Below are 21371 nucleotides of genomic sequence, written 5' to 3'. Positions count from 1 at the left end.
GGACCTAGTGAATGACCTGCAGAGAGCTGGGACCAAAGTAACAAAGCCTACCATCAGTAACACACTACGCCGCCAGGGACTCAAATCCTGCAGTGCCAGACGTGTCCCCCTGCTTAAGCCCGTATATGTCCAGGCCCGTCTGAAGTTTGCTAGAGAGCATTTGGATGATCCAGAAGAAGATTGGGAGAATGTCATATGGTCAGATAAAACCAAAATATAACTTTTTGGTAAACTCAACTCGTCGTGTTTGGAGGACAAAGAATGCTGAGTTGCATCCAAAGAACACCATACCTACTGTGAAGCATGGGGGTGGAAGCATCATGCTTTGGGGCTGTTTTTCTGCAAAGGGACCAGGATGACTGATCCGTGTAAAGGAAAGAATGAATGGGGCCATGTATCGTGAGATTTTGAAGATGAAACGTGGCTGGGTCTTTCAGCATGACAATGATCCCAAACACACTGCCCGGGCAACGAAGGAGTGGCTTCGTAAGAAACATTTCAAGGTCCTGGAGTGGCTTAGCCAGTCTCCAGATCTCAACCCCATAGAAAATCTTTGGAGGGAGTTGAAAGTCCGTGTTTCCCAGCAACAGCCCCCAAACATCACTGCTCTAGAGGAGATCTGCATGGAGGAATGGGCCAAAATACCAGCAACAGTGTGTGAAAACCTTGTGAAGACTTACAGAAAACGTTTGACCTCTGTCATTGCCAACAAAGGGTATATAACAAAGTATTGAGATAAACTTTTGTTATTGACCAAATATGTATTTTCCACCATAATTTGCAAATAAATTCATAAAAAATCCTACAATGTCTGTCATAGTTGAAGTGTACCTATGATGAAAATTACAGGCCTCTCTCATCTTTTTAAGTGGGAGAACTTGCACAATTGGTGGCTGACTAAATACTTTTTTGCCCCACTGTATATACAAAAGTATGTGTACACCCCTTCAATTTAGTGGATTCGGCTATTTCAGATGTATAAAGTCAAGCACACAGCCATGCAATCTCCATAGACAAACATTGGCAGTAGAATGGCCTTAAACAAGAGCTCAGTGACATTCAACGTTCGAACAAGTCAAATTGCTGCCCAGCTAGAACTGCCCCAGTCAACTGTAAGCGCTGTTATTGTGAAGTGGAAACGTCTAGGAGCAACAGCTCAGCCACAAAGTGGTAGGCCACACGAGCTCACAGAATGGGACTGCCGAGAGCTGAAGCGAGTAGAGTGTAAAAAATAGTCTGTCCTCGGTTTCAACACTAACTACCGAGTTCCAAATTGCTTCTGGAAGCAACGTCAGCACACAAACTCTTCGTTGGGAGATTCATGAAATGGGCTTCCATGGCCGAGCACAAGCCTAAGATCACCATGCGCAATGCCAAGCATTGGCTGGAGTGGTGTAAAGCTCACCGCCATTGGACTCTGGAGCAGTGGAAACACGTTCTCTGGAGTGATGAATCATGCTTCACCATCTGGCAGTGCGATGGACAAATCTGTGTTTGGCAGATGCCATAAGAACGCTACCTGCCCAAATGCATAGTGCCAATTGTAAAGTTTGGTGGAGAAGGAATAATGATCTGGGGCTATTTTTCATGGTTCTGGCTAGGCCCCTTAGTTCCAGTGAAGGGAAATCTTAACGCTACAGCGTACAATGACGTTCTAGACAATTCTGTGTTTGCAACTTTGTGGCAACAGTTTGGGGAAAGCCCTTTCCTGTTTCAACATGACAATGTCCCTGTGCACAAAGCAAGGTCCGTACAGAAATGGTTTGACGAGATCGATGTGGAAGAACTTGACTGGCCTGCACAGAGCCCTGACCTGAACCCCATCAAACACCTTTGGGATGAATTGGAACGCCGACTGCAAGCCAGGCCTAATCGCTCAACATCAGTGCCCGACCTCATTATTACTCTTGTGGCTGAATGAAAGCATGTTCCAACATCTACTGGAAAGCCTTCCCAGAAGAGTGGAGGCTGTTATAACAGCAAAGGGGGGACCAACTCCATATTAATGCCCATAATTTTTGAATGAGATGTTCGACGAGCAGGTGTCCACATACTCTTGGTCATGTAGTGTACATTCTTCTCTGCTTACATGGAGAAAACTCTAGGAGCTCATCACACACAACGTTGACAGATAGGGGAATCTGACTAAATGCTACTCTAGTGTAACAGACCAGTCTCGATTTCTCAGGATCATTATTCACACCTAACTGACTCTATGTCGGCAGCACAGACCCTGTCTAACCTTTCACTCTCTTTTGCGTGTTTTCTTCAGGACAGTGTACAGGGTGGCCTACCGTCAGGTGACCAGAGCACCGCCACTCTCACACTCTTATCCAGAATGCTGCCCGGGCTGGCGACAACTCCACTCACACAACTGTAACCAAGGTAACGGCAGCTGACGCTCTCCTAGCATCCCATATGTCGTGTGTGTGTGTTTGTTTCTTATGCTATTTCTGTCCTAACCAGCGGTGTGTGTCCAGTCCTGTATGAACGGAGGAACGTGTTTAAGACCCAACCACTGTGTCTGTCCTCTGGGCTGGATAGGACGACACTGCCAAACAGGTACACGCATACACACACCTACACACTCACACACTAATGCTAGCACACTTAAATAAACAACATCAGTGACTCTCCCTCCCTCTCTCAATCAGATGTGGATGAGTGCAGTGAGCAGCAGCCCTGTTCTCATAAGTGTGTGAACATGGCAGGCAGCTACCGGTGTGTTTGTAGAGAGGGCCACAGGCTGGCAAGAGACAGACACTCCTGTGAGAGCCTTCCTCCTCCTCCTCCACCTCCTGCCCCTCCCGCCTCTCCCACCTGCCCCAGCCAGGCAGCAGCAAACGATTACAGACCCCCCTCCAGTGATACAGGTACACCTACCTCCTCTCACTATTCATCCACAGGCATAGTAATCAATCATGTATGTGTGTATGTGTGTATGTGTGTGTGTGTGTGTGTGTTCCGGCAGAGCCTCCAATGGGAGTGAAGAGGAGACAGGACAATAGCCAGGCTCGCTGTCCATTATTACTTTTGGTACGCGCTATGCCAATCTCAACTCGTACCGTGAGTAATAATGCACTGCGACTGGTACCAACTGCAAGTGGACCACAGGCGCTCAACAACCAAGTGTGTTCATGTACAGTATGGTATGACCAGATGAACCATGCTGATAACTGCTGTTTCAACATAGATTGATGTAGACTTATCTCTATCTTCCTTATCCTTTGCTTAGGAAAACGTCCCACGTTTACAGAACTTTCATTTAGTATTGAGTGAAGCATGCTTCTCTCCCGCACTTTCACACACTCAAGCTTTTCTCTAAACTGCTGCATATCACTCGGACAAAAAGGAAACCACGTTTCCTTCCACAGTAAAGTCATACCGCCTAAAAAAAATAAATCACAACAACTGTGATGGAAACAGGTTTCGGTACAATTTTATAAATACCGACAGATCATTTGTTTCGTTCGACATGGTGAGACTTTTTTGTATTATGCGAGAAATGGCGGCGAAACGCCTTTAAGGCGCAAATATTGATATAATAACCATCATATTGAAGTAAACTTGGAGTAACGTGATGATATGCTGTGTGGTCCTCCCACTACGACTCGAGAAAGCATGCAGTTTATTAGGCGACAGATGAAATAAGGTGATGAGCTTGTTGCTCCTTTCCAATAAATATTGAGGCTCTTATTCTGGTGACATGATGATCGATGCTTGACAAATAAAAAATATTCTCGCTATTATCTAGAATCTCATCATGTAGAGTAGCCTACCAGCACTGTATCTGAGAGCTGTTGACTAGAGCACATGTACCAAGACCAGAGTTGCACATTTGCAATTTAACACTACGGTTTTTGTGACAAAACTATTGGTAGAGTGGAAAAACCATTTTGTGTACACTACATCGTCACGCACTGATTTCTATCCGCAACAAATCAGTTTGGTGGAAACACACCACTGGTGGGAAAATGTGAATATTTTCTTTATGCAGAACATTTGCATGAAAATCTGTAGCCAATTGGACGGAAACCTAGCTATAGATGTGCTTTGTTTGGCGTAACATAGCAACGAGCTAAAATAACCTCTTGTCTAGAAGTGTCTGGACAATAATATGTATGTTAACATACCGTACACTCATAACCTCTCAAAAGACTAATCATGTCCCCCCTTTTCCTCTGTCTAGACCAGTGTTTCCCAACTCCGGTCCTTGAGGACCCCACCAACAGTACATATTTTTGTTGTGGCCCCGACAAGCACACCTGATTCAACTAATCATAAAGCCCTTGACAAGATGAATCAGATGTTTTTGTCCGGGGCTACAACAATAAAAATGTGTGCTGTTGGGGGTACTCGAGGACCGAAGTTGGGAAACACTGGTCTAGATAGAGGGGAGATATACAGGAAAGATTGTCTTTCATGTGTTAAACACACGTAAAGACATAAAAACTGGTAGTACTGTACATAAAGTAGAAGTGGCAGCGTTGCCAAACCAATGACCTCTTTCTCTTAACCACTTTCAGGAAAATGTGGTTAGGACCAAATTCACACAAGATGGCTCTTCTCAGCTAAACTTAGACAGGCTGTTCACCCCCCTGAGTGTGGCTGTGGCTGAGGATGGATGTATGGTGGAGGGTGTGTGTGTGTGTGTTTGTGGATGGATGAATAGGGGTTAAGGAGATCTTTTGCTTAATCAGCACAAAGTGAGAAAAACAGCAGGAAAAAAACATATGACAGATCTCTGTACTTGGTGAAAGTGACGTGGGTGAGGGGAAGTTAGTTGGGGGAATATGTGCAGGCTCAGTACAGAAGTGTTCTCCTTGGCCAACCGAGTGCAAGGCCAGCAGGCAGTCGCAGCAGCAACATCAGTGTTGTGGTTAATGGCCCTATTATATCCTTTAACTGTTCATATCCAGGCTGACGTCTGATGTTGATGAAGATCACCGAGATAAACATGGGAATAAATGCTCTGCTCAGACCGTAACAGCTCTCGTCTGACCCCCTCCTCCTCCCCCCATTTCTGGAGCCTTTTTTCTTCCTTCTCTCTCCCTCTTCTTGGCTGGGACTAGCGCTCTCATTCCAGCTCCATCAACCTCGTCTGCTGGGGGTCATCGCTCCCCCCCGTCCTCTTGTCTCAATAATAGGCCACATCTGGGAGAGATAAAACTGTTCTCAGTTTGACCCTAGCTCCAAGACGCGGGTTCCTACCCCAGCTCTGAACCCCTAGCTCTGGGGACCTGTCGTGGGGAGCAGGGGGACACTTGGTGACTGGTTGGACTCCAGCCCAGCTCACCCCTCCTTGTCCTGTAACCGATAGGACGACATGTTTAGAGAAGGCATGATGGACTGTGTGTCTGTTCATAGTGCCCTCTCTGTCAGTTATATGGTGTGTGTCTGTCATTTTCCCATATTCTCAGACCCTTATGCAGACTAATTTATGGATTTGTCACCGGCTTCACCCAAAGAACTGAATTCCCCAGCCAGCATGTGGTTCTTCGGGTCTCTTCCCGTTTGTTTTATAGCTCTGCTTATTAATCACTCTGTAGCAGGATCAGTGCAAGATGCTAGAGGCAATATCTATCTCAAAGACATGTCACAAGTCCAAGCGTTTGATAGAATAGGAAGGATGAACCATTACACTCTTTCCCCCTCTGTTGAACCTCTCTGTAAGCTAACCCTCCCGGGTCATATTCTGTAGGTTTCATCGTATCAAAGCGTTTGGCAACAGAAAAGGAAAATCGGTGTTCTTATCGGAAAAGTCCAGGCAGTAACCCCTCGTCTTCAAAACGTTTTCTCTCTATAAGCAACCTTGGTGTGCAGTTAGAGGGTGTTTTAGATCGTGGTGATCCACATTCTATTTTCATGTGTGTGTGTGTGTTTGTGTGTTGTCTACAGGTGAAAGGGTCACAGAGGAGGTACAGAGCCTGAAGAACAGAGTAGAGCTGCTCGAGCAGGTACAACTGCACTCCTCTACCGTCACATGAACACACACACGCTCTCGTGAACGGGTGTACACTCGGGTGTAAAGTCCCCCTTATAACCCTTGCTAATGCCCCTCTAGCATCCACCACTCACCTTGACCCAGCCCTAGTAATATCAAATACCACTCACAATGTAATCATGAACCTTTGTTAAACGACAGAGAACACACACTCACAAAACCCAGCATCCTTTGAAACACTAGACACTGACCTTTTAAAAGCCTTTATGAGTTTTTCATTAGAATACATGTTGCTAATGCTCCGTGGATTACAGTAGAATTGAATCTCTCTCCCCCCTTCCCTCCAGAAGCTCCAGTTGGTCCTAGCCCCCTTCACCAGTCTGTTCCCCATGTCGCTGGACGAGGGCGTGTCTGAGAAGACCAGCTTCCTGTCTCACTCCTTCCAGCAGCTGGACCGCATCGACTCACTCAGCGAACAAATCGGCTTCCTCGAGGAACGCCTCGGTACCTGTGAGTGGATAAACACAGTTAAAAATGTATTTTCGTTGTACTTCTCTTGTTGGACAGGACAAATTGGCCATATAGAGGCTTGAAGTGGATGTGAAATGATTTGTTTGACTATAGATAGTAACACCCCACTGGGCACACACTGGTTAAATCAATGTTGTTCCCACGTCTTTTCAATGAAATTACGTTGAACCAAAGTGGAATAGACATTGAATTGGCATGTGCCCAGTGGGACTGATTTTTCCACTTTTCTGTCCTCCCTACAGGTTCCTGCCAGGAAAATTAGACACAGAACATGACTGGGTGAAAACCAACCAGACATCTCCACAGTCGGAATCCACAACACAATAATAATAGGAATGGAATGATTGCCCCAGCCCAGGGATATGGTAGGAGGAAGAAAGTTAGCAGAACATAGGCCTACTCAACGGTTTGTGCATTCATGTTCATGTACCAGCCCAAAGACTTGCTCTCGAGAACCCAAGGCATTAACAAGGCATTCTGCCTTATCTCAAGGGTTCTCAGCTATAAACACTAGTTACCGGTAGCACCATGTGAACTACAATTCCAACGCTGTTTTAACATTCAGAACAGTCCATAATCATCACCTTCCGATACGGTTTCTTAAACATAGAAAACGTATCTTTCATATCAGCGGGAATGAATCTTTCAAATAAAAAAGACACTTACTGAAACAGGTTTGCCCAGATCCTTACGTCTGTGTGCCTCCAGCCTTCAAACTACACTTCCTCCCCAGTTACACATACACACAGGTGTTCGAACACACTCTAGATAGCTAATTAGCACAGGTGGTCGTCTCTGTCCACCATCTGTCTTCCGCAAACAAGCGCTGCAACATGGAGATATGGGTGTGTGCATGGGAACACTCAGCCTAACCATATAAAAGGTGTGTAGTAATTTAACCTTTTGTTTTTTTTACAATTATTTCTCACTGATATGAAAGATCCTTATGTTTCCAAAACCGTACCACAAGCGATGTGCATTAACATTCAGAACGAGGCTCTGCACAAGAACGGGGCTCTAACAAAGCTCCCCTGTAGTTTGTGTGTATGTTTCAGGGTTCATTGAGTGGCGCAGCAGTCTAAGGCACTGCATCACTACAGATCCGGGTTCGATCCCGGGCTGTATCACAACTGGCCGTGATCAGGAGTCCTATAGGGCGGCGCACAATTGGCCCAGCGTCGTCTGTGTTAGGGGAGGGTTTGGCCGGGGTAGGCCGTCATTGTAAATACGAATTTGTTCTTAACTGACTTGCCTAGTTAAATAAAAGTTTAAAATAAATGAGCTAGCCAAAGACTAGCTCTATGATGGGCAAACCTGTCATGTGCTGAGTCTCTTTTCTCTCCCAACAGCATGATTTCATGTCTTTACATTGCTGTTCTACCAAAAGACATAGAATAGCGCCTCGTTCTCCCATTACCACATTACTGGACAATCTGAGAGTCTAAGGTCAAACAGCCATTTTGACTTTGATGTATCTGGTTTCCGTGTCTTAGGTTCACATCAGTGCAGCTGGTTTCACTGTCAGAGCCCCCATGGTGGGTCTCGCATGGACATCTGTATTTATCTATTTAAGTTATAATTCCTTGCTTATCTCAGAGCTACAATAGACAGTTGCCTTTTTTTATTCTTTTTATTTTTTTTTACATAGCTTTGTACCTTTTTGTAATAAAATGGATCAATTAAAAATGTCTAGTAGAGGATTTATTGTGTGTGAATTTAGATTGTTTTTTATGTGAAGCCACTTGGAAGAAAAGTAACTATACAGATCAATATCTCATTTTGACCACTCAAACACATTCCTATACTGAAAAATATAAACACAACATGGAAGTGTTGGTCCCATGTTTCATGAGCTGAAACAAAAGATCCCAGAAATGTCCATATGCAGAAAAAGCTTTTTTCTCATTTTGTGCACAAATTTGTTTACATCCCTGTTAGTGAGCAGTTCTCCTTTGCCAAGATAATCAATCCACCTGACAGTTTTGCATCTCAAGAAGCTGATTAAACAGGATGATCATTACACAGGTGCACCTTGTGCTGGGAACAATAAAAGACCACTCTAAAATGTGCAGTTTGATCACACAACACCACAGATGTGTCAAGTTGAGGTAGCATGCAATTGGCATGCTGACTGCAGGGAAGTCCACCAGAGCTGTTGCAAGGGAATTTGATGTTAATTTGTCTACCATAAGCCGCCTCCAATGTCATTTTAGAAAATGTTGCAGGACCTTCATCTGGATTCTGCACCTGCTGGATCGTCTGAGACCAGCCACCCAGACAGTTGATGAAACTGAGGAGTATTTCTGCCTGTAATAAAAAACATTGTGTGAAAAAAAAAAAAAAAAAAAAACTAATTTTGATTGGCTGGGCCTGGCTCCCTAGTGTGTGGGCCTGGCACCCAATCCATAGATTAGGGCCTCATGAATGTATTTCAATTGACTGATTTCCTTATATGAACTAACTCAATAAAAATGTTGCATTTATATTTTTCTGAACAAAAATATTAGTTCCAATGTCAATTCAATGGAGAGTTAGAAAAAAAATTGTATTGCCAGAGCCATCCTAAATCTCATCTGCAAAGCCTGAGTGTCCAAGGATAAAATGATCATTTAAAATGAAATAACACACACGGCAATAAAGTAACAGCTCTTTAAGAAACAAATGACATTTATTTATCATTTTCCAAGGCATTCATCAAACATCACACACAGAAGGCTCACCAGGATGTCATAAGACAAGACACTTTGGCCAGCTCAGTTGAACATAGTTATCTTAAGCTACGAACAGATTACACTTTAATAGCTTTGGTGAAACTCATAGAATATTTTAAGATCATTTTTATACACCACCCAAACTCACCATGCTTAATTAATAATTTTGAATATTTTAAATATTTTTCCAATTTAATTGTGAAAAAAAACACAAAAAAAGCACCAGATCAACCAACAAGGTTGTGTTGCAGAGCCTGTCGAGTTATCACGGTCGAGTCTGGCGCTTTTAGCTGACACACTAGGAAGTTGAGTTATAAAACGCCCATGAAAATAATCATAGACAATGGTCAAGAGTTGGCCTAAAATCATTGACAGTTTACATTTGGTTAGTGCCAAATTGGTAGCATCTTTAAACATTCAAAACATCTTTGTTGCAGGATTAAACAAATGTAACACCCCCACATGAGGATAAGCAAAAACATTTTAAAATACTCTCATAAATATACTCTCCTGTGAACAAAAACAGATGTCACAGATTAATTTTATGTATCGGGACCGACTGGCGTATGTATTTTACTTAAATGGTGTTATTGGTCTTCAATAACAAAGATGAGTAAAGCCCGAGGGCCGAGTTGATTTATCCCTAGGAGCCAAATAAGCCAAGAGTCCAGCAGGTGACACTAAAGCTCTTGCAGCCACTTGACTATGAAGAGGCGTAGTAGTATACAGGTTTATTGCCAGACGGAACACAATGTTTTCACTCCTACAAACGTGAGCAATTTATCAATACCATTTCAGGAAGTAAACAAATTCTAATTCCATATTTGTCTCAGAAGAATTGAGGATAATTGGATTTGTAAATTACATTTATTTTCTGAATTGATTGACCACAAACCCTGCTCCTCAGGAAGTTTAGGTGCACAAGAAATTTAAAAAAAAATGCATTCTAGAGGTTAACTAATTTAACACTTAATTTCAAATAAATACATTTCATCAGACACATTTTGCAGAGTCAAAACCAACATTATGCAAGATAACATTCTATTGGAATATGTTATACTTGAAAGAAAAAAGACTAAATGACATGCAATTAAGGCTGCATATACACAGGTAGCACAATTCTGATACGTTTTTACCAATTGGTCTTTCGACCAAATCAGATCAGCTTTTGCCAATAATTGGGCATAATATAAGAAGTGGGCTGCGTTTAGAGTAGCACACAAAATAAATCATGAATGCTGAAATACATTCACACTGGCGTTTTTGACGACATTGATCAAACTGTAAAGTAAAAGCAGCAAATACAAAAAGGTTAAGATCTGTACGCAATTGATAAGAAACTGCATTGCCATAAATAAAAAGTATCAATACTGTAAGACGTCATCTGTCTATTAATTACAAAATATAAACCTCAAGTTTAATTACTTCACAATCCTAAATTTGATGATTACTGTACCACCTTTTGACAGAAGGCTAAAACGTCACAAATCTCAGCCAATTACTTTTTTTTTTTTTTTTAAATAGCCCAAGCCTTCTAAACTGCAGTCAGACTTTACATATCATACACCATCCATCGATAAAATAAATGTATTCTTAGTTCGGTTTTGCGCATCATAAATTGGTCCGAAAACTACAGTAGGTGTTGAGACATTCCCTTAACACATATCCCTATTCCTCATTCAGCTATAGTAGAAACAGGATCCGTTTCTCAAGTTTAAAGCTAAGGTAACCACTCGGACAGCAGCCCTCCTAGTTACCAGGTACCAATAGGGAACATTTGGCCAAGCAAAAGACTTACAAGAGTCGTTACTGTGCTGTTACGATGCCAAGATTGTTTTAGAGCAATTGATAATTGCTCAATTTATTAGGCTATATTTTACTTAACTACGGGTATCACAGGGGTTAGCAAAATACAGGTTTGTGGTGTTCAGTTTGAGGAGCATTTGATTCCTATTTCACCTCTTCAGATATGTATTTTTTGGGCTAGGCTGAAACGAGCAGTTTATTAGTAGTTAGTTATGGTGCTTTTCCATTAAGACTTAACCCCCACACCAATGGGTTGCCAGTGTTGGTTAAATGGAAGCTCTAGTGTAATTGTGTTTACATCAAGAGTGACTAGGACGTGCAGAATCAACAACATCTGCATCATTCAAGACAGTTGTTTCGTGGGAAGGCGTTACATTTCAGTTAGCTATTGCTATGTAAATGCCAGCGGAAAAGTTCCCAGGGCCTTGCGTCCAAGTTAGAGCAGGTCTGCCGGAGCCATGGCCCAGTGAGACAGCTAGATCACGTAGATAGAAACCAAAAAGTGTGAGCCTTTTGGGTAAATCACTGCGGTAAATCCTCATTGGAAATGCACCATTAGTAACAAATTATACTTAAGAGGACCATAAAAACAACTTTGTGTCAAACAATCGATTTGAAATGTGAAACCTGGCGACTGTTTCTACCGTCATCACCGCAGTGCAGCGAGGATGAGTAACAGATTTGTCATTGGAAACCATGAAAAACGATCAATCACTAACAGATCACTTGTTACATTTAAAACACGTTGTACTGTAACATCTAGATCACTCCCCAGTGGTAGGTTTAAAAACACTTCCCCTCAGTAAAACCTCTCTCCACTGTGTAACGTTTAAAACACTCCCCCTCAGTAAAACCTCTCTCCACTGTGTAACGTTTAAAACACTCCCCCTCAGTAAAACCTCTCTCCACTGTGTAACGTTTAAAACACTTCCCCTCAGTAAAACCTCTCTCGACTGTGTAACATTTAAAACACTCCCCCTCAGTAAAACCTCTCTCCACTGTGTAACGTTTAAAGCACTTGCACATGGCACAAAACGGAATCTTGAACTTCATGAAATCATCTGACACTTCTTTAAATAGAGTGATATTTGAGAAGACAAAAAAAAAGTGTAGGCCATTTAGCAGACACTTTTACCCTACAGCGATTTAGTCATGGCTGCATACGTATGGGTGAGGAATCAAACCCACAGCCCTGGTGTTATAAGCGCCACCCTCTACCAAATGAGCCCGTTGTTTTATTACAAGCGAAATAAACGATCATATGTAGAAATATATATAAAGCAAAATATATAACACAGCTGAAGAAAATACACTTTTTGTACAATGTTATTTCTAAGCTGTTGGGGGAAAATAATTAATAATAATTTGGTGGGTGCTTATTTATGTCCTATTTCACACATGTACAATGTGTATTAATACATGTGTGGAAATGTGTATTTTTGCATATCCCAACTCCCCGAGACACCCTCAGAGAGAGGTCACGGCCAGGGTCTGCCATTATCAACGGCGGCCCTGGCGCAATTAGGTTTAAGTGCCTTGCTCAAGGGCACAGACAGATTTTTCACCTTGTTGGCTCTGGAATTCACACTAGTGACCTGGTTACTGGCACAATGCTCTAACCACTAGGCTACCTGCCAGCCTAGTACACCAACAATGCACAATGTTTGTAAATCGTTGAGTCTACTAGAGTCCATGAATTCACTGATGATTGTTCTCGTCGTCGTTGTACTTTGTATAGCTTGTTGTTTGGCGTCGTCACAGTATGTTATTGAGCTATTTTGATCACATGGATTGAGAAGCAAGTGTGGTATGTACAGTGCATTCAGAAAGTATTCAGACCCCTTGACTTTTTTCACTGTTACATTACAGCCTATTCTAAAAACGTTTAAAAAAAGAATCCTCATCTACACACAATTCCCTAATTGTGACAAAGTGAAAAACAAGTTGACATTTTTGCAACTTCATTAAAAATAATAAACAGAAATGGCTTATTTACATAAGTATTCAGACCCTTTGATATGAGACTTGAAATTGAGCTCAGGTTAACATGGATCATCATTGAGATGTTTCTACAACTTGGAGTCCACCTGTGGTAAATTCAATTGATTGGACATGATTTGGAAAAGCACACACCTGTCAATATTAAAAGGTCCCACAGTTGACAGTACGTCAGAGCAATAATCATTCCATGAGGTCGAAGCAATTGTCCGTAGAGCTGTGAGACAGGACTGTGTCGACGCACAGATCAAGGCAAGGGTACCAAAACATTTCTGCAGCGCTTTTTTTTTTTAAATAAAATTTGCAAACATTTCTAAAAATCCTCTTTTTGCTTTGTCATTGTGTGTGTCAATTGATGGGGGAAAACGATTTAATCAATTTTAGAATAAGGCTGTAACGTAACAAAATGTGGAAAAGGTCAAGGGGTCTGAATACTCTCCGAATGCACTGCATGTAACGATAGAGTTGAGACACAGATGAAGAACAAGTCAACTTGTTCAACTGGTCAACTACTGACCTCTCCTTTCGCTCTGTTGCCCTCCATCTCCCCTCAAGACCCATAGTCCAGACCCTGGTTCCCTACTCCTTCAAAAGAGGCAAGAGGCTGGTATGCACAACAAAACAGGGGAGGATATACTGGGGTTGGGTGGGGTGTTGTGGGAGGGGGTACCGTGGTGTGTTGTGCGTGTGTGTTAGCGGTGGGAGTGGTTTGCGTGTGTTAAAGCAGGGTGGTTGTGTGCTGTGCGTGTCTTTTATAGCACATTAAGAAAAAAAAGTTAAGGCAGCACCAGAGGAAAATAAAAATATCCACCGTCAACATATGAAAAAACAAAAAAGTTGAGCCAGAAGGAAGGGAAAAAAAGCGAAAGTACCACCACTGAAATGTAAACATTTAAAAATAAAATACAATAACAATAAAGCCTCTTTTAAAAAGGTGGAGGTAGAAAAAAAGGTATCCCCAAGCATGCATGATGAACGCACATTAATAATGTTCCGTTTCGCTTGCCGTCGGTCCGTCACTCTACTCATAACCTGCAGAGCCAACAGGTCTTCTGTCGTGAGGAGTCAGGACTGCACTGTATGGAGGCTGGCTCAGAGCAGGAGCCAACCAGAACCAAACTATACCAGGCCAAAACAACAGATGAGTTCATGACAGAGGCCTGGTGTGTGCGTTGTATCCTGGTACAGATGTGGTCAAATATATTGGCACCCTTGCACAACTCTCTATTTCTTCAAAAACAAGTTGAAATTGAAAACTGTGTTTACAACTGCACATTTCAAAGAAAAATGTCCTGGACTCTTGATTAGAGGCAATATCTCGTTGTGTAATTTATCTCACACCTGTGGTAAGTTGCAGGTCCATTCAAACAGTTTTGAAAAGAGAAAATGGAACATTCTGCACCTTAAGGGTGCCAATATATTTGACCTAAACATTAGGTACGTAGGTAGGGAGCTGGGACGATGCGGAGGACGGGGGAGAAATAAACATTTTAAATAGGTAGGGTAGGTTTTGGTGTCTCGGACATGGGAAATGTTCAGTGGTGTGAGGGGGGCCCGTTGCTCTGGGTTATGGGGGCGAAGCCAGAGATGCTCAGGAAGACTGAGCGCATGAGGCCGTAGGACTTGTCGGAGAGGCCGGCCACGTCGTCTGACGTCATGCCCTTCGTCTCGATCTTCGGAAGGATCTTCAACTTGATGGTCCCTGGTTTGAGCATAGCATCATCATCATCAGTCCAACCATCATTATCAGCATGCAACCAAAATATTGCATGCAAATAAAATACATCTTTCTATGCATGTCATGAGCAGTTCATTTCAAGAGTAGCTGTGTATGAGCAATTTCACTATGAATTTCAAAGTGTGATCTGTACCCGAGTTGAACAGCTTTTCTTTACGTAGGTAGAAGTTACTGTAGGATGAGAACACAATGGGGATGATAGGAGCCTAGGAGCGAGAGGAAGAGAGTGAGATAAAGCGAATTGAGGGAGAGAGCGAGAGTTACCATGACAGTTCGTTCCACATTCGATTCACGCCCTGGGTACCTAAATACTATTATTTTTTCCAAGATAAGTTTAATCTTTTCAGTGATTTTTCCTTTCCTCGGGCAAGACAAATACAAACATGAACAATCAGATACAGACAATAACATGCATGGCTGACCCAGCTGCACAGACTGTCTGTACACACATCTACCTCCCCTCTGTCCACCCCGCTGTCCTTCCCTCACTGACTGGCGCTGAGAGACAAGAGCATAAACAATAGTGTAGAGAGAGATATCCGACCTTCAGTACCGACAGCAGCTTTTGAACTGAGAGATTGAAAGCTTGGCCCTGAAGTAGCAACACTAAAGACTAATCCTTTGTGTATCCCCCACTCTTCTCACCTCAGAAAACCTACCCGTGACTTTCTCACACCAACACTCATCCTATCACCCTCTCTCAGTTACCTCAAACCATTTCCATCTCCCTCCATCCCTCCATCTCTCTGGCTATCTTTCTCTCTCTGACAAAGGTAGTGAAAATATCTGATATCAGTAACCACGTTAGGATGTTAGCTCCCCCTTGTGTCCTAAATAGGTATAATACCCACGACCACAACCCCATACTACCAGAGTCCCAATACCCAGTAAACACCAAAATCTAAATCCAGATCACCACACACACACCAACTGCCTCCAAATAGAGTGACCACTGAAATATAGGCGTGGACATAAACGGACACAGCCATGTGGCTCACCTGTGCCTGCACTGCCAGGTGGAAGGCTCCCTTCTTGAAGGGCAGCAGGTCGCCCCTCTGGTTCCGTGTGCCCTCAGGGAACACCCACAGCCGGATCTACCGGGTGCAAAGGTCAGGGGTCAAAGGTGAGGCCCATGAGGAAGCATGGACACAGTATGTCAATATCAGTGGTGGAGATGGACCTAGATACTAGAGGTCGACCGATTATGATTTAACACCGATACCGATTATTGGAGGACCAAAAAAAGCCATTACCGGTTAATCGGACGATTTAAAAATATATAGATTTGTAATAATGACAATTACAATACTGAATTAACACTTATTTAAACTTAATATAATACATCAATAAAATCAATTTAGCCTCAAATAAATAATGAAACATGTTCAATTTGGTTTAAATAATGCAAAAACAAAGTGTTGGAGAAGAAAGTAAAAGTAAAATGTGTGCCATGTAAAAAAAAAAAAAAGCTAACGTTTAAGTTCCTTGCTCAGAACATATGAAAGCTGATGGTTCCTTCTAACAGGAGTCTTCAATATTCCCAGGTAATAAGTTTTAGGTTGTAGTTATTATAGGAATTATAGGACAATTTCTCTCTATACCATTTGTATTTCATATACCTTTGACTATTGGATGTTCTTATAGGCACTTTAGTATTGCCAGTGTTAACAGTATAGCTTCCGTCCCTCTCCTCGCTCCTACCTGGGCTCAAACCAGGAACACATCGACAACAGCCACCCTCGAAGCAGCGTTACCCATCGCTCCACAAAAGCCGCAGTCCTTGCAGAGCAAGGGGAACAACCACTCCAAGTCTCAGAGCGAGTGACTATTGAAACGCTATTAGCGCGCACCCCGCTAACTAGCTAGTCATTTCACATCGGTTATACCTGCCTAATCTTGGGAGTTGATAGGCTTGAAATCATAAACAGCTCAATGCTTGAAGCACAGCAACGAGCTGCTGGCAAAACGCAGGAAAGTGCAGTTTGAATTAATGTTTATGAGCCTGCTGGTGCCTACCATCGCTCCGTCAGACTGCTCTATCAAATCAGACTTAATTATAACATAATAACACACAGAAATACGAGCCTTAGGTCTTTAATATGGTCGAATCCGGAAACTATCATCTCGAAAACAAGACATTTATTCTTTCAGTGAAATACGGAACCGTTCCGTATTTTATCTAACGGGTGGCATCCCTAAGTCTAAATATTCCTGTTACATTGCACAACCGTCAATGTTATGTAATAATTACGTAAAATTCTGGCAAATTAGGCGGCCCAAACGGTTTCATATACACTGACTCTGCGTGCAATGAACGCAAGAGAAGTGACATTAACCAGGTGAAATGATTGCCTGCTAACCTGGATTTCTTTAAGCAAAATATGCAGGTTTAAAAATATATACTTCGGTGTATTGATTTTAAGAAAGGCATTGATGTTTATGGTTTGGTACACATTGGAGCAAGACAGTCCTTTTTCGCGAATACGCACCGCATCGATTATATGCAACGCAGGACACGCTAGATAAACTAGTAATATCATCAACCATGTGTAGTTAACTAGTGATTATGATTGTTTTTATAAGATAAGTTTAATGCTAGCTAGCAACTTACCGTGGCTTCTTACTACATTCGCGTAACAGGCGTGGAGTGCAATGTAACAGGCGTGGAGTGCAATGTTATCAGGTGGTTAGAGCGTTGGACTAGTTAACTGTAAGGTTGCAAGATTGAATCCCGAGCTGACAAGGTACAAAAAATAAATAAATAGAATAAATATCGGCCCTAATTAAATCGACCATTCCGATTAAATCGGTCGACCTCTACTAGATGCTCAGCAAGAAATTAGAATAGAAAAACACAAATATCAAGTGTTCAAACTTGAATGGGTTAAGTTTCAGTATATATTGGCTTGGGAATGTTCAAAATCAGTCGCCTCAGTGTTATGCTCCATCTCACTATCTGGCATAATTGCCAATCAGGTTGGAGTTAATCATGACTTTGGCAAAGCCCAGAGTACAGCAGAGGGCTACATGTATAATCATGCGGTCCCATAGATTAGTCCTGTAGAATTACCTGGTCGTCCAGCATGGTCTTGGCAGCGTCGGCCATGACGCTCTTGGCATCGCTGGTCTTGTTGCGGTTGATGAAGACGATGCCGCCCAGCCAGGACACAATGCCCACCGTGCCCGCGTACACCAGCTCCTTCTTGGCAATCATGGTGCAACGATCTGGGAGAACCTCCATTAGACCTGGGGATTGGAGAAGATCTGTTAGGATCCGTTACAGGATCTGGTAGGATCTCCATTAGACCGGGGGGCTGAAAAGGATCCAAGGGGATCTGTTAGTGCATATCAAGCCCATTAGATCCTTTAGAGGATCTTTTAGAACTGATAACTGATATTTTATGTTCTGTATGAACCCAGTCATGTGGGGTTGAATCTAATGGATTTTTTTGCACACTAATGGATTTTTTTCCATTGACACCACTGAATGATTTGGAATGAGACTTTAGGACATTTTTATGACCTTGAATGGTGCACAGCGTCTCTCTCCTGAGGCCTCATTTGTAAACATTGTGTAAATTTCACTAAATATCTGCGCACACTCTGAAAAAAAACATTGATATTTCTTAACCTGGCGCACATTTGTCCTGTCAGATATCAGTGCAGATGGCCGTCATCGTGTTAACTTGCAAACACTCATGGGCTAGCTAAAGAGAAGTTTGGCCACAATATGCTGTCCTAACATTTAAAAAATGTTACCAAGATGATGACATTGTCCACTCAACTCTTTCTTCATCAAAAAGAACCTGTAGCTAATATTCAAGTTTTTTTTTCATGAGCAAGTTTTCACCACCTAATTCTACATCTAGCTAAGGTGTTGTGGTGGTAGAATCAGTACTTATGAAATTGGAAATTTGCACAAAAAAGTGTCTGCTTGCTGGCTGAACCCGTATCAAATCAATCCATATGAAAAGGCAGGCATGCTAACAATGCCAGTTGTTCACTCACTCAATGCTGAACACTCCCTCAAGCGAAGTGTAGTGAAGTTTTGAGTTACGATATCTGTTCTGCCGTGATTAGTGCGCAGAGTTCTACAGCGCGGCTAATTGCACTGTGGTGTTACAAAGAAACAAGGCACAGTGCCAGCTGTCAGAAATATGCTGATTTATGAGAACAGTCCCATAACTTGTCAGAACATCATCAACAAGCTGGCAAACTAGCTACAGTATGGCCATTCAAAACAAGCTTGCACTAGGTTGCTAGCCGGCGCATTGATTGCCGTAGTAGCCAGTGCGTCAGAGAGCTGAGTGATTTTCAGAATTAGGAACTAGTGTAAGGCGGATGAGCAAAATCTTTATTTTTAGAGAGAAGTTGCTCATTCTACAAGAGATCGGTTGAGGGATGAGTGTTCCGCCATCTGACGTGAGACAACGCTTGGAGCACTCGTTTTAAATCAAGCCCTCCTAAAACTGTACTATACTGTACTACTGTATTATAACTCGGCCAAAAAAAAACACCCATCATACACCTTTTAAAAAGGTGATAACGCCCTTTATTTCCAATTTGGAACGATTGGAATTAGGTCACGGTCAAAACTAAAAGAAAAGAACAATGACAGATTTTATCCCGAGACTTCTTTAGATATCATGCACCTGCTGTTTACAAGTATGAATAGGCCCCTGCCCCGTGTCTTACCAGAGGCTGCTGTTCTATCCTGCCGATACAGTGCTTAACCCGCCAGCTGTATGTTCTTAATGTCTTCGTTCAGCCACGACTCGGTGAAACATGAGATATTACAGTTTTAATGTTCCGTTGGTAGAATATACGTGCTTTCAGTTCGTCCCATTTATTTTCCAGCGATTGAACGTTAGCTAGCAGAATGGAAGGCAAGAGCAGATTAGCCACTCGTCTCCTGATCCTCACAAGGCATCCTGATCTCTTTCCACGAAACCTACGTTTCCTTTTCCAGCCAATCACGGGGATCTGGGCCTGGTCGGGTGTCCGTAGAATATCCCTCACGTTCGACTCTTTGGAGAAGAACTCCTCTTCCAATTTGAGGCGAGTAATCTCAGTTCTGACGTCCAGAAGCTCTTTTCGGTCATAAGAGACGGTAGCAGCGTCATTATCAAGTTACGAACAATGCGAAAAAACAAAACAAAATAGCATGGTTGGTTAAGAGCCGATAAGATGGCAGCCCTACCATCCGGCACCATCATCATGTGTGCTATTTAGAGTGAATGGCAAGACAAAATATTTACAGTGCCTTGCGAAAGTATTCGCCCCCCTTGAAATTTGCGACCTTTTGCCACATTTCAGGCTTCAAACATAAAGATATAAAACTGTATTTTTTTGTGAAGAATCAACAACAAATGGGACACAATCATGAAGTGGAACGACATTTATTGGATATTTCAAACTTTTTTAACAAATCAAAAACTGAAAAATTGGGCGTGCAAAATTATTCAGCCCCTTTACTTTCAGTGTAGCAAACTCTCTCCAGAAGTTCAGTGAGGATCTCTGAATGATCCAATGTTGACCTAAATGACTAATGACGATAAATACAATCCACCTGTGTGTAATCAAGTCTCCGTATAAATGCACCTGCACTGTGATAGTCTCAGAGGTCCTTTAAAAGCGCAGAGAGCATCATGAAGAACAAGGAACACACCAGGCAGGTCCGAGATACTGTTGTGAAGAAGTTTAAAGCCGGATTTGGATACAAAAAGATTTCCCAAGCTTTAAACATCCCAAGGAGCATTGTGTAAGCGATAATATTGAAATGGAAGGAGTATCAGACCACTGCAAATCTACCAAGACCTGGCCGTCCCTCTAAACTTTCAGCTCATACAAGGAGAAGACTGATCAGAGATGCAGCCAAGAGGCCCATGATCACTCTGGATGAACTGCAGAGATCTACAGCTGAGGTGGGAGACTCTGTCCATAGGACAACAATCAGTCGTATATTGCACAAATCTGGCCTTTATGGAAGAGCGGCAAGAAGAAAGCCATTTCTTAAAGATATCCATAAAAAGTGTCGTTTAAAGTTTGCCACAAGCCACCTGGGAGACACACCAAACATGTGGAAGAAGGTGCTCTGGTCAGATGAAACCAAAATTGAACTTTTTGGCAACAATGCAAAACGTTATGTTTGGCGTAAAAGCAACACAGCTGAACACACCATCCCCACTGTCAAAGATGGTGGTGGCAGCATCATGGTTTGGGCCTGCTTTTCTTCAGCAGGGACAGGGAAGATGGTTAAAATTGATGGAAAGATGGATGGAGCCAAATACAGGACCATTCTGGAAGAAAACCTGATGGAGTCTGCAAAAGACCTGAGACTGGGACGGAGATTTGTCTTCCAACAAGACAATGATGCAAAACATAAAGCAAAATCTACAATGGAATGGTTCAAAAATAAACATATCCAGGTGTTAGAATGGCCAAGTCAAAGTCCAGACCTGAATCCAATCGAGAATCTGTGGAAAGAACTGAAAACTGCTGTTCACAAATGCTCTCCATCCAACCTCACTGAGCTCGAGCTGTTTTGCAAGGAGGAATGGGAAAAAATGTCAGTCTCTCGATGTGCAAAACTGATAGGGACATACCCCAAGCGACTTACAGCTGTAATCGCAGCAAAAGGTGG

General features: G+C 42.5%; 2 protein-coding genes across 4 annotated transcripts in view; one reads left to right on the top strand and one right to left on the bottom strand.

Moving 5' to 3' along the window:
• Window positions 1-8161, top strand: part of LOC110509309 (epidermal growth factor-like protein 7) — a 29182-nt gene extending 21021 nt beyond the window's left edge. For all 3 annotated transcript variants that reach the window (XM_036968102.2, XM_090227183.1, XM_090227184.1), the window contains exons 4-9: window positions 2273-2385; window positions 2467-2562; window positions 2655-2873; window positions 5899-5957; window positions 6292-6454; window positions 6718-8161. In XM_036968102.2, the coding sequence (XP_036823997.2) occupies window positions 2273-2385; window positions 2467-2562; window positions 2655-2873; window positions 5899-5957; window positions 6292-6454; window positions 6718-6737 (670 nt within the window). In that variant the 3' untranslated portion in view covers window positions 6738-8161. The remainder of the gene's footprint in view (window positions 1-2272; window positions 2386-2466; window positions 2563-2654; window positions 2874-5898; window positions 5958-6291; window positions 6455-6717) is intronic.
• Window positions 8162-9124: 963 nt separating this feature from the next.
• The window catches only part of LOC110509586 (1-acyl-sn-glycerol-3-phosphate acyltransferase alpha), a 33845-nt gene continuing 21598 nt past the window's right edge, over window positions 9125-21371 (bottom strand). Inside the window, exons 3-6 of the mRNA XM_021590563.3 lie at window positions 17799-17974; window positions 15727-15822; window positions 14862-14934; window positions 9125-14692 (exon numbers count right to left, since the gene is read on the bottom strand). Coding sequence (XP_021446238.3) covers window positions 14526-14692; window positions 14862-14934; window positions 15727-15822; window positions 17799-17974 — 512 coding nt within the window. The 3' untranslated portion in view covers window positions 9125-14525. The remainder of the gene's footprint in view (window positions 14693-14861; window positions 14935-15726; window positions 15823-17798; window positions 17975-21371) is intronic.

Source organism: Oncorhynchus mykiss, chromosome 29 (genome assembly GCF_057628025.1).
Source record: "Oncorhynchus mykiss isolate SJ-2025 chromosome 29, ASM5762802v1, whole genome shotgun sequence".
NCBI classification, from domain to species: domain Eukaryota; kingdom Metazoa; phylum Chordata; class Actinopteri; order Salmoniformes; family Salmonidae; genus Oncorhynchus; species Oncorhynchus mykiss.
This window is presented reverse-complemented; position numbering and strand designations above follow the sequence as displayed.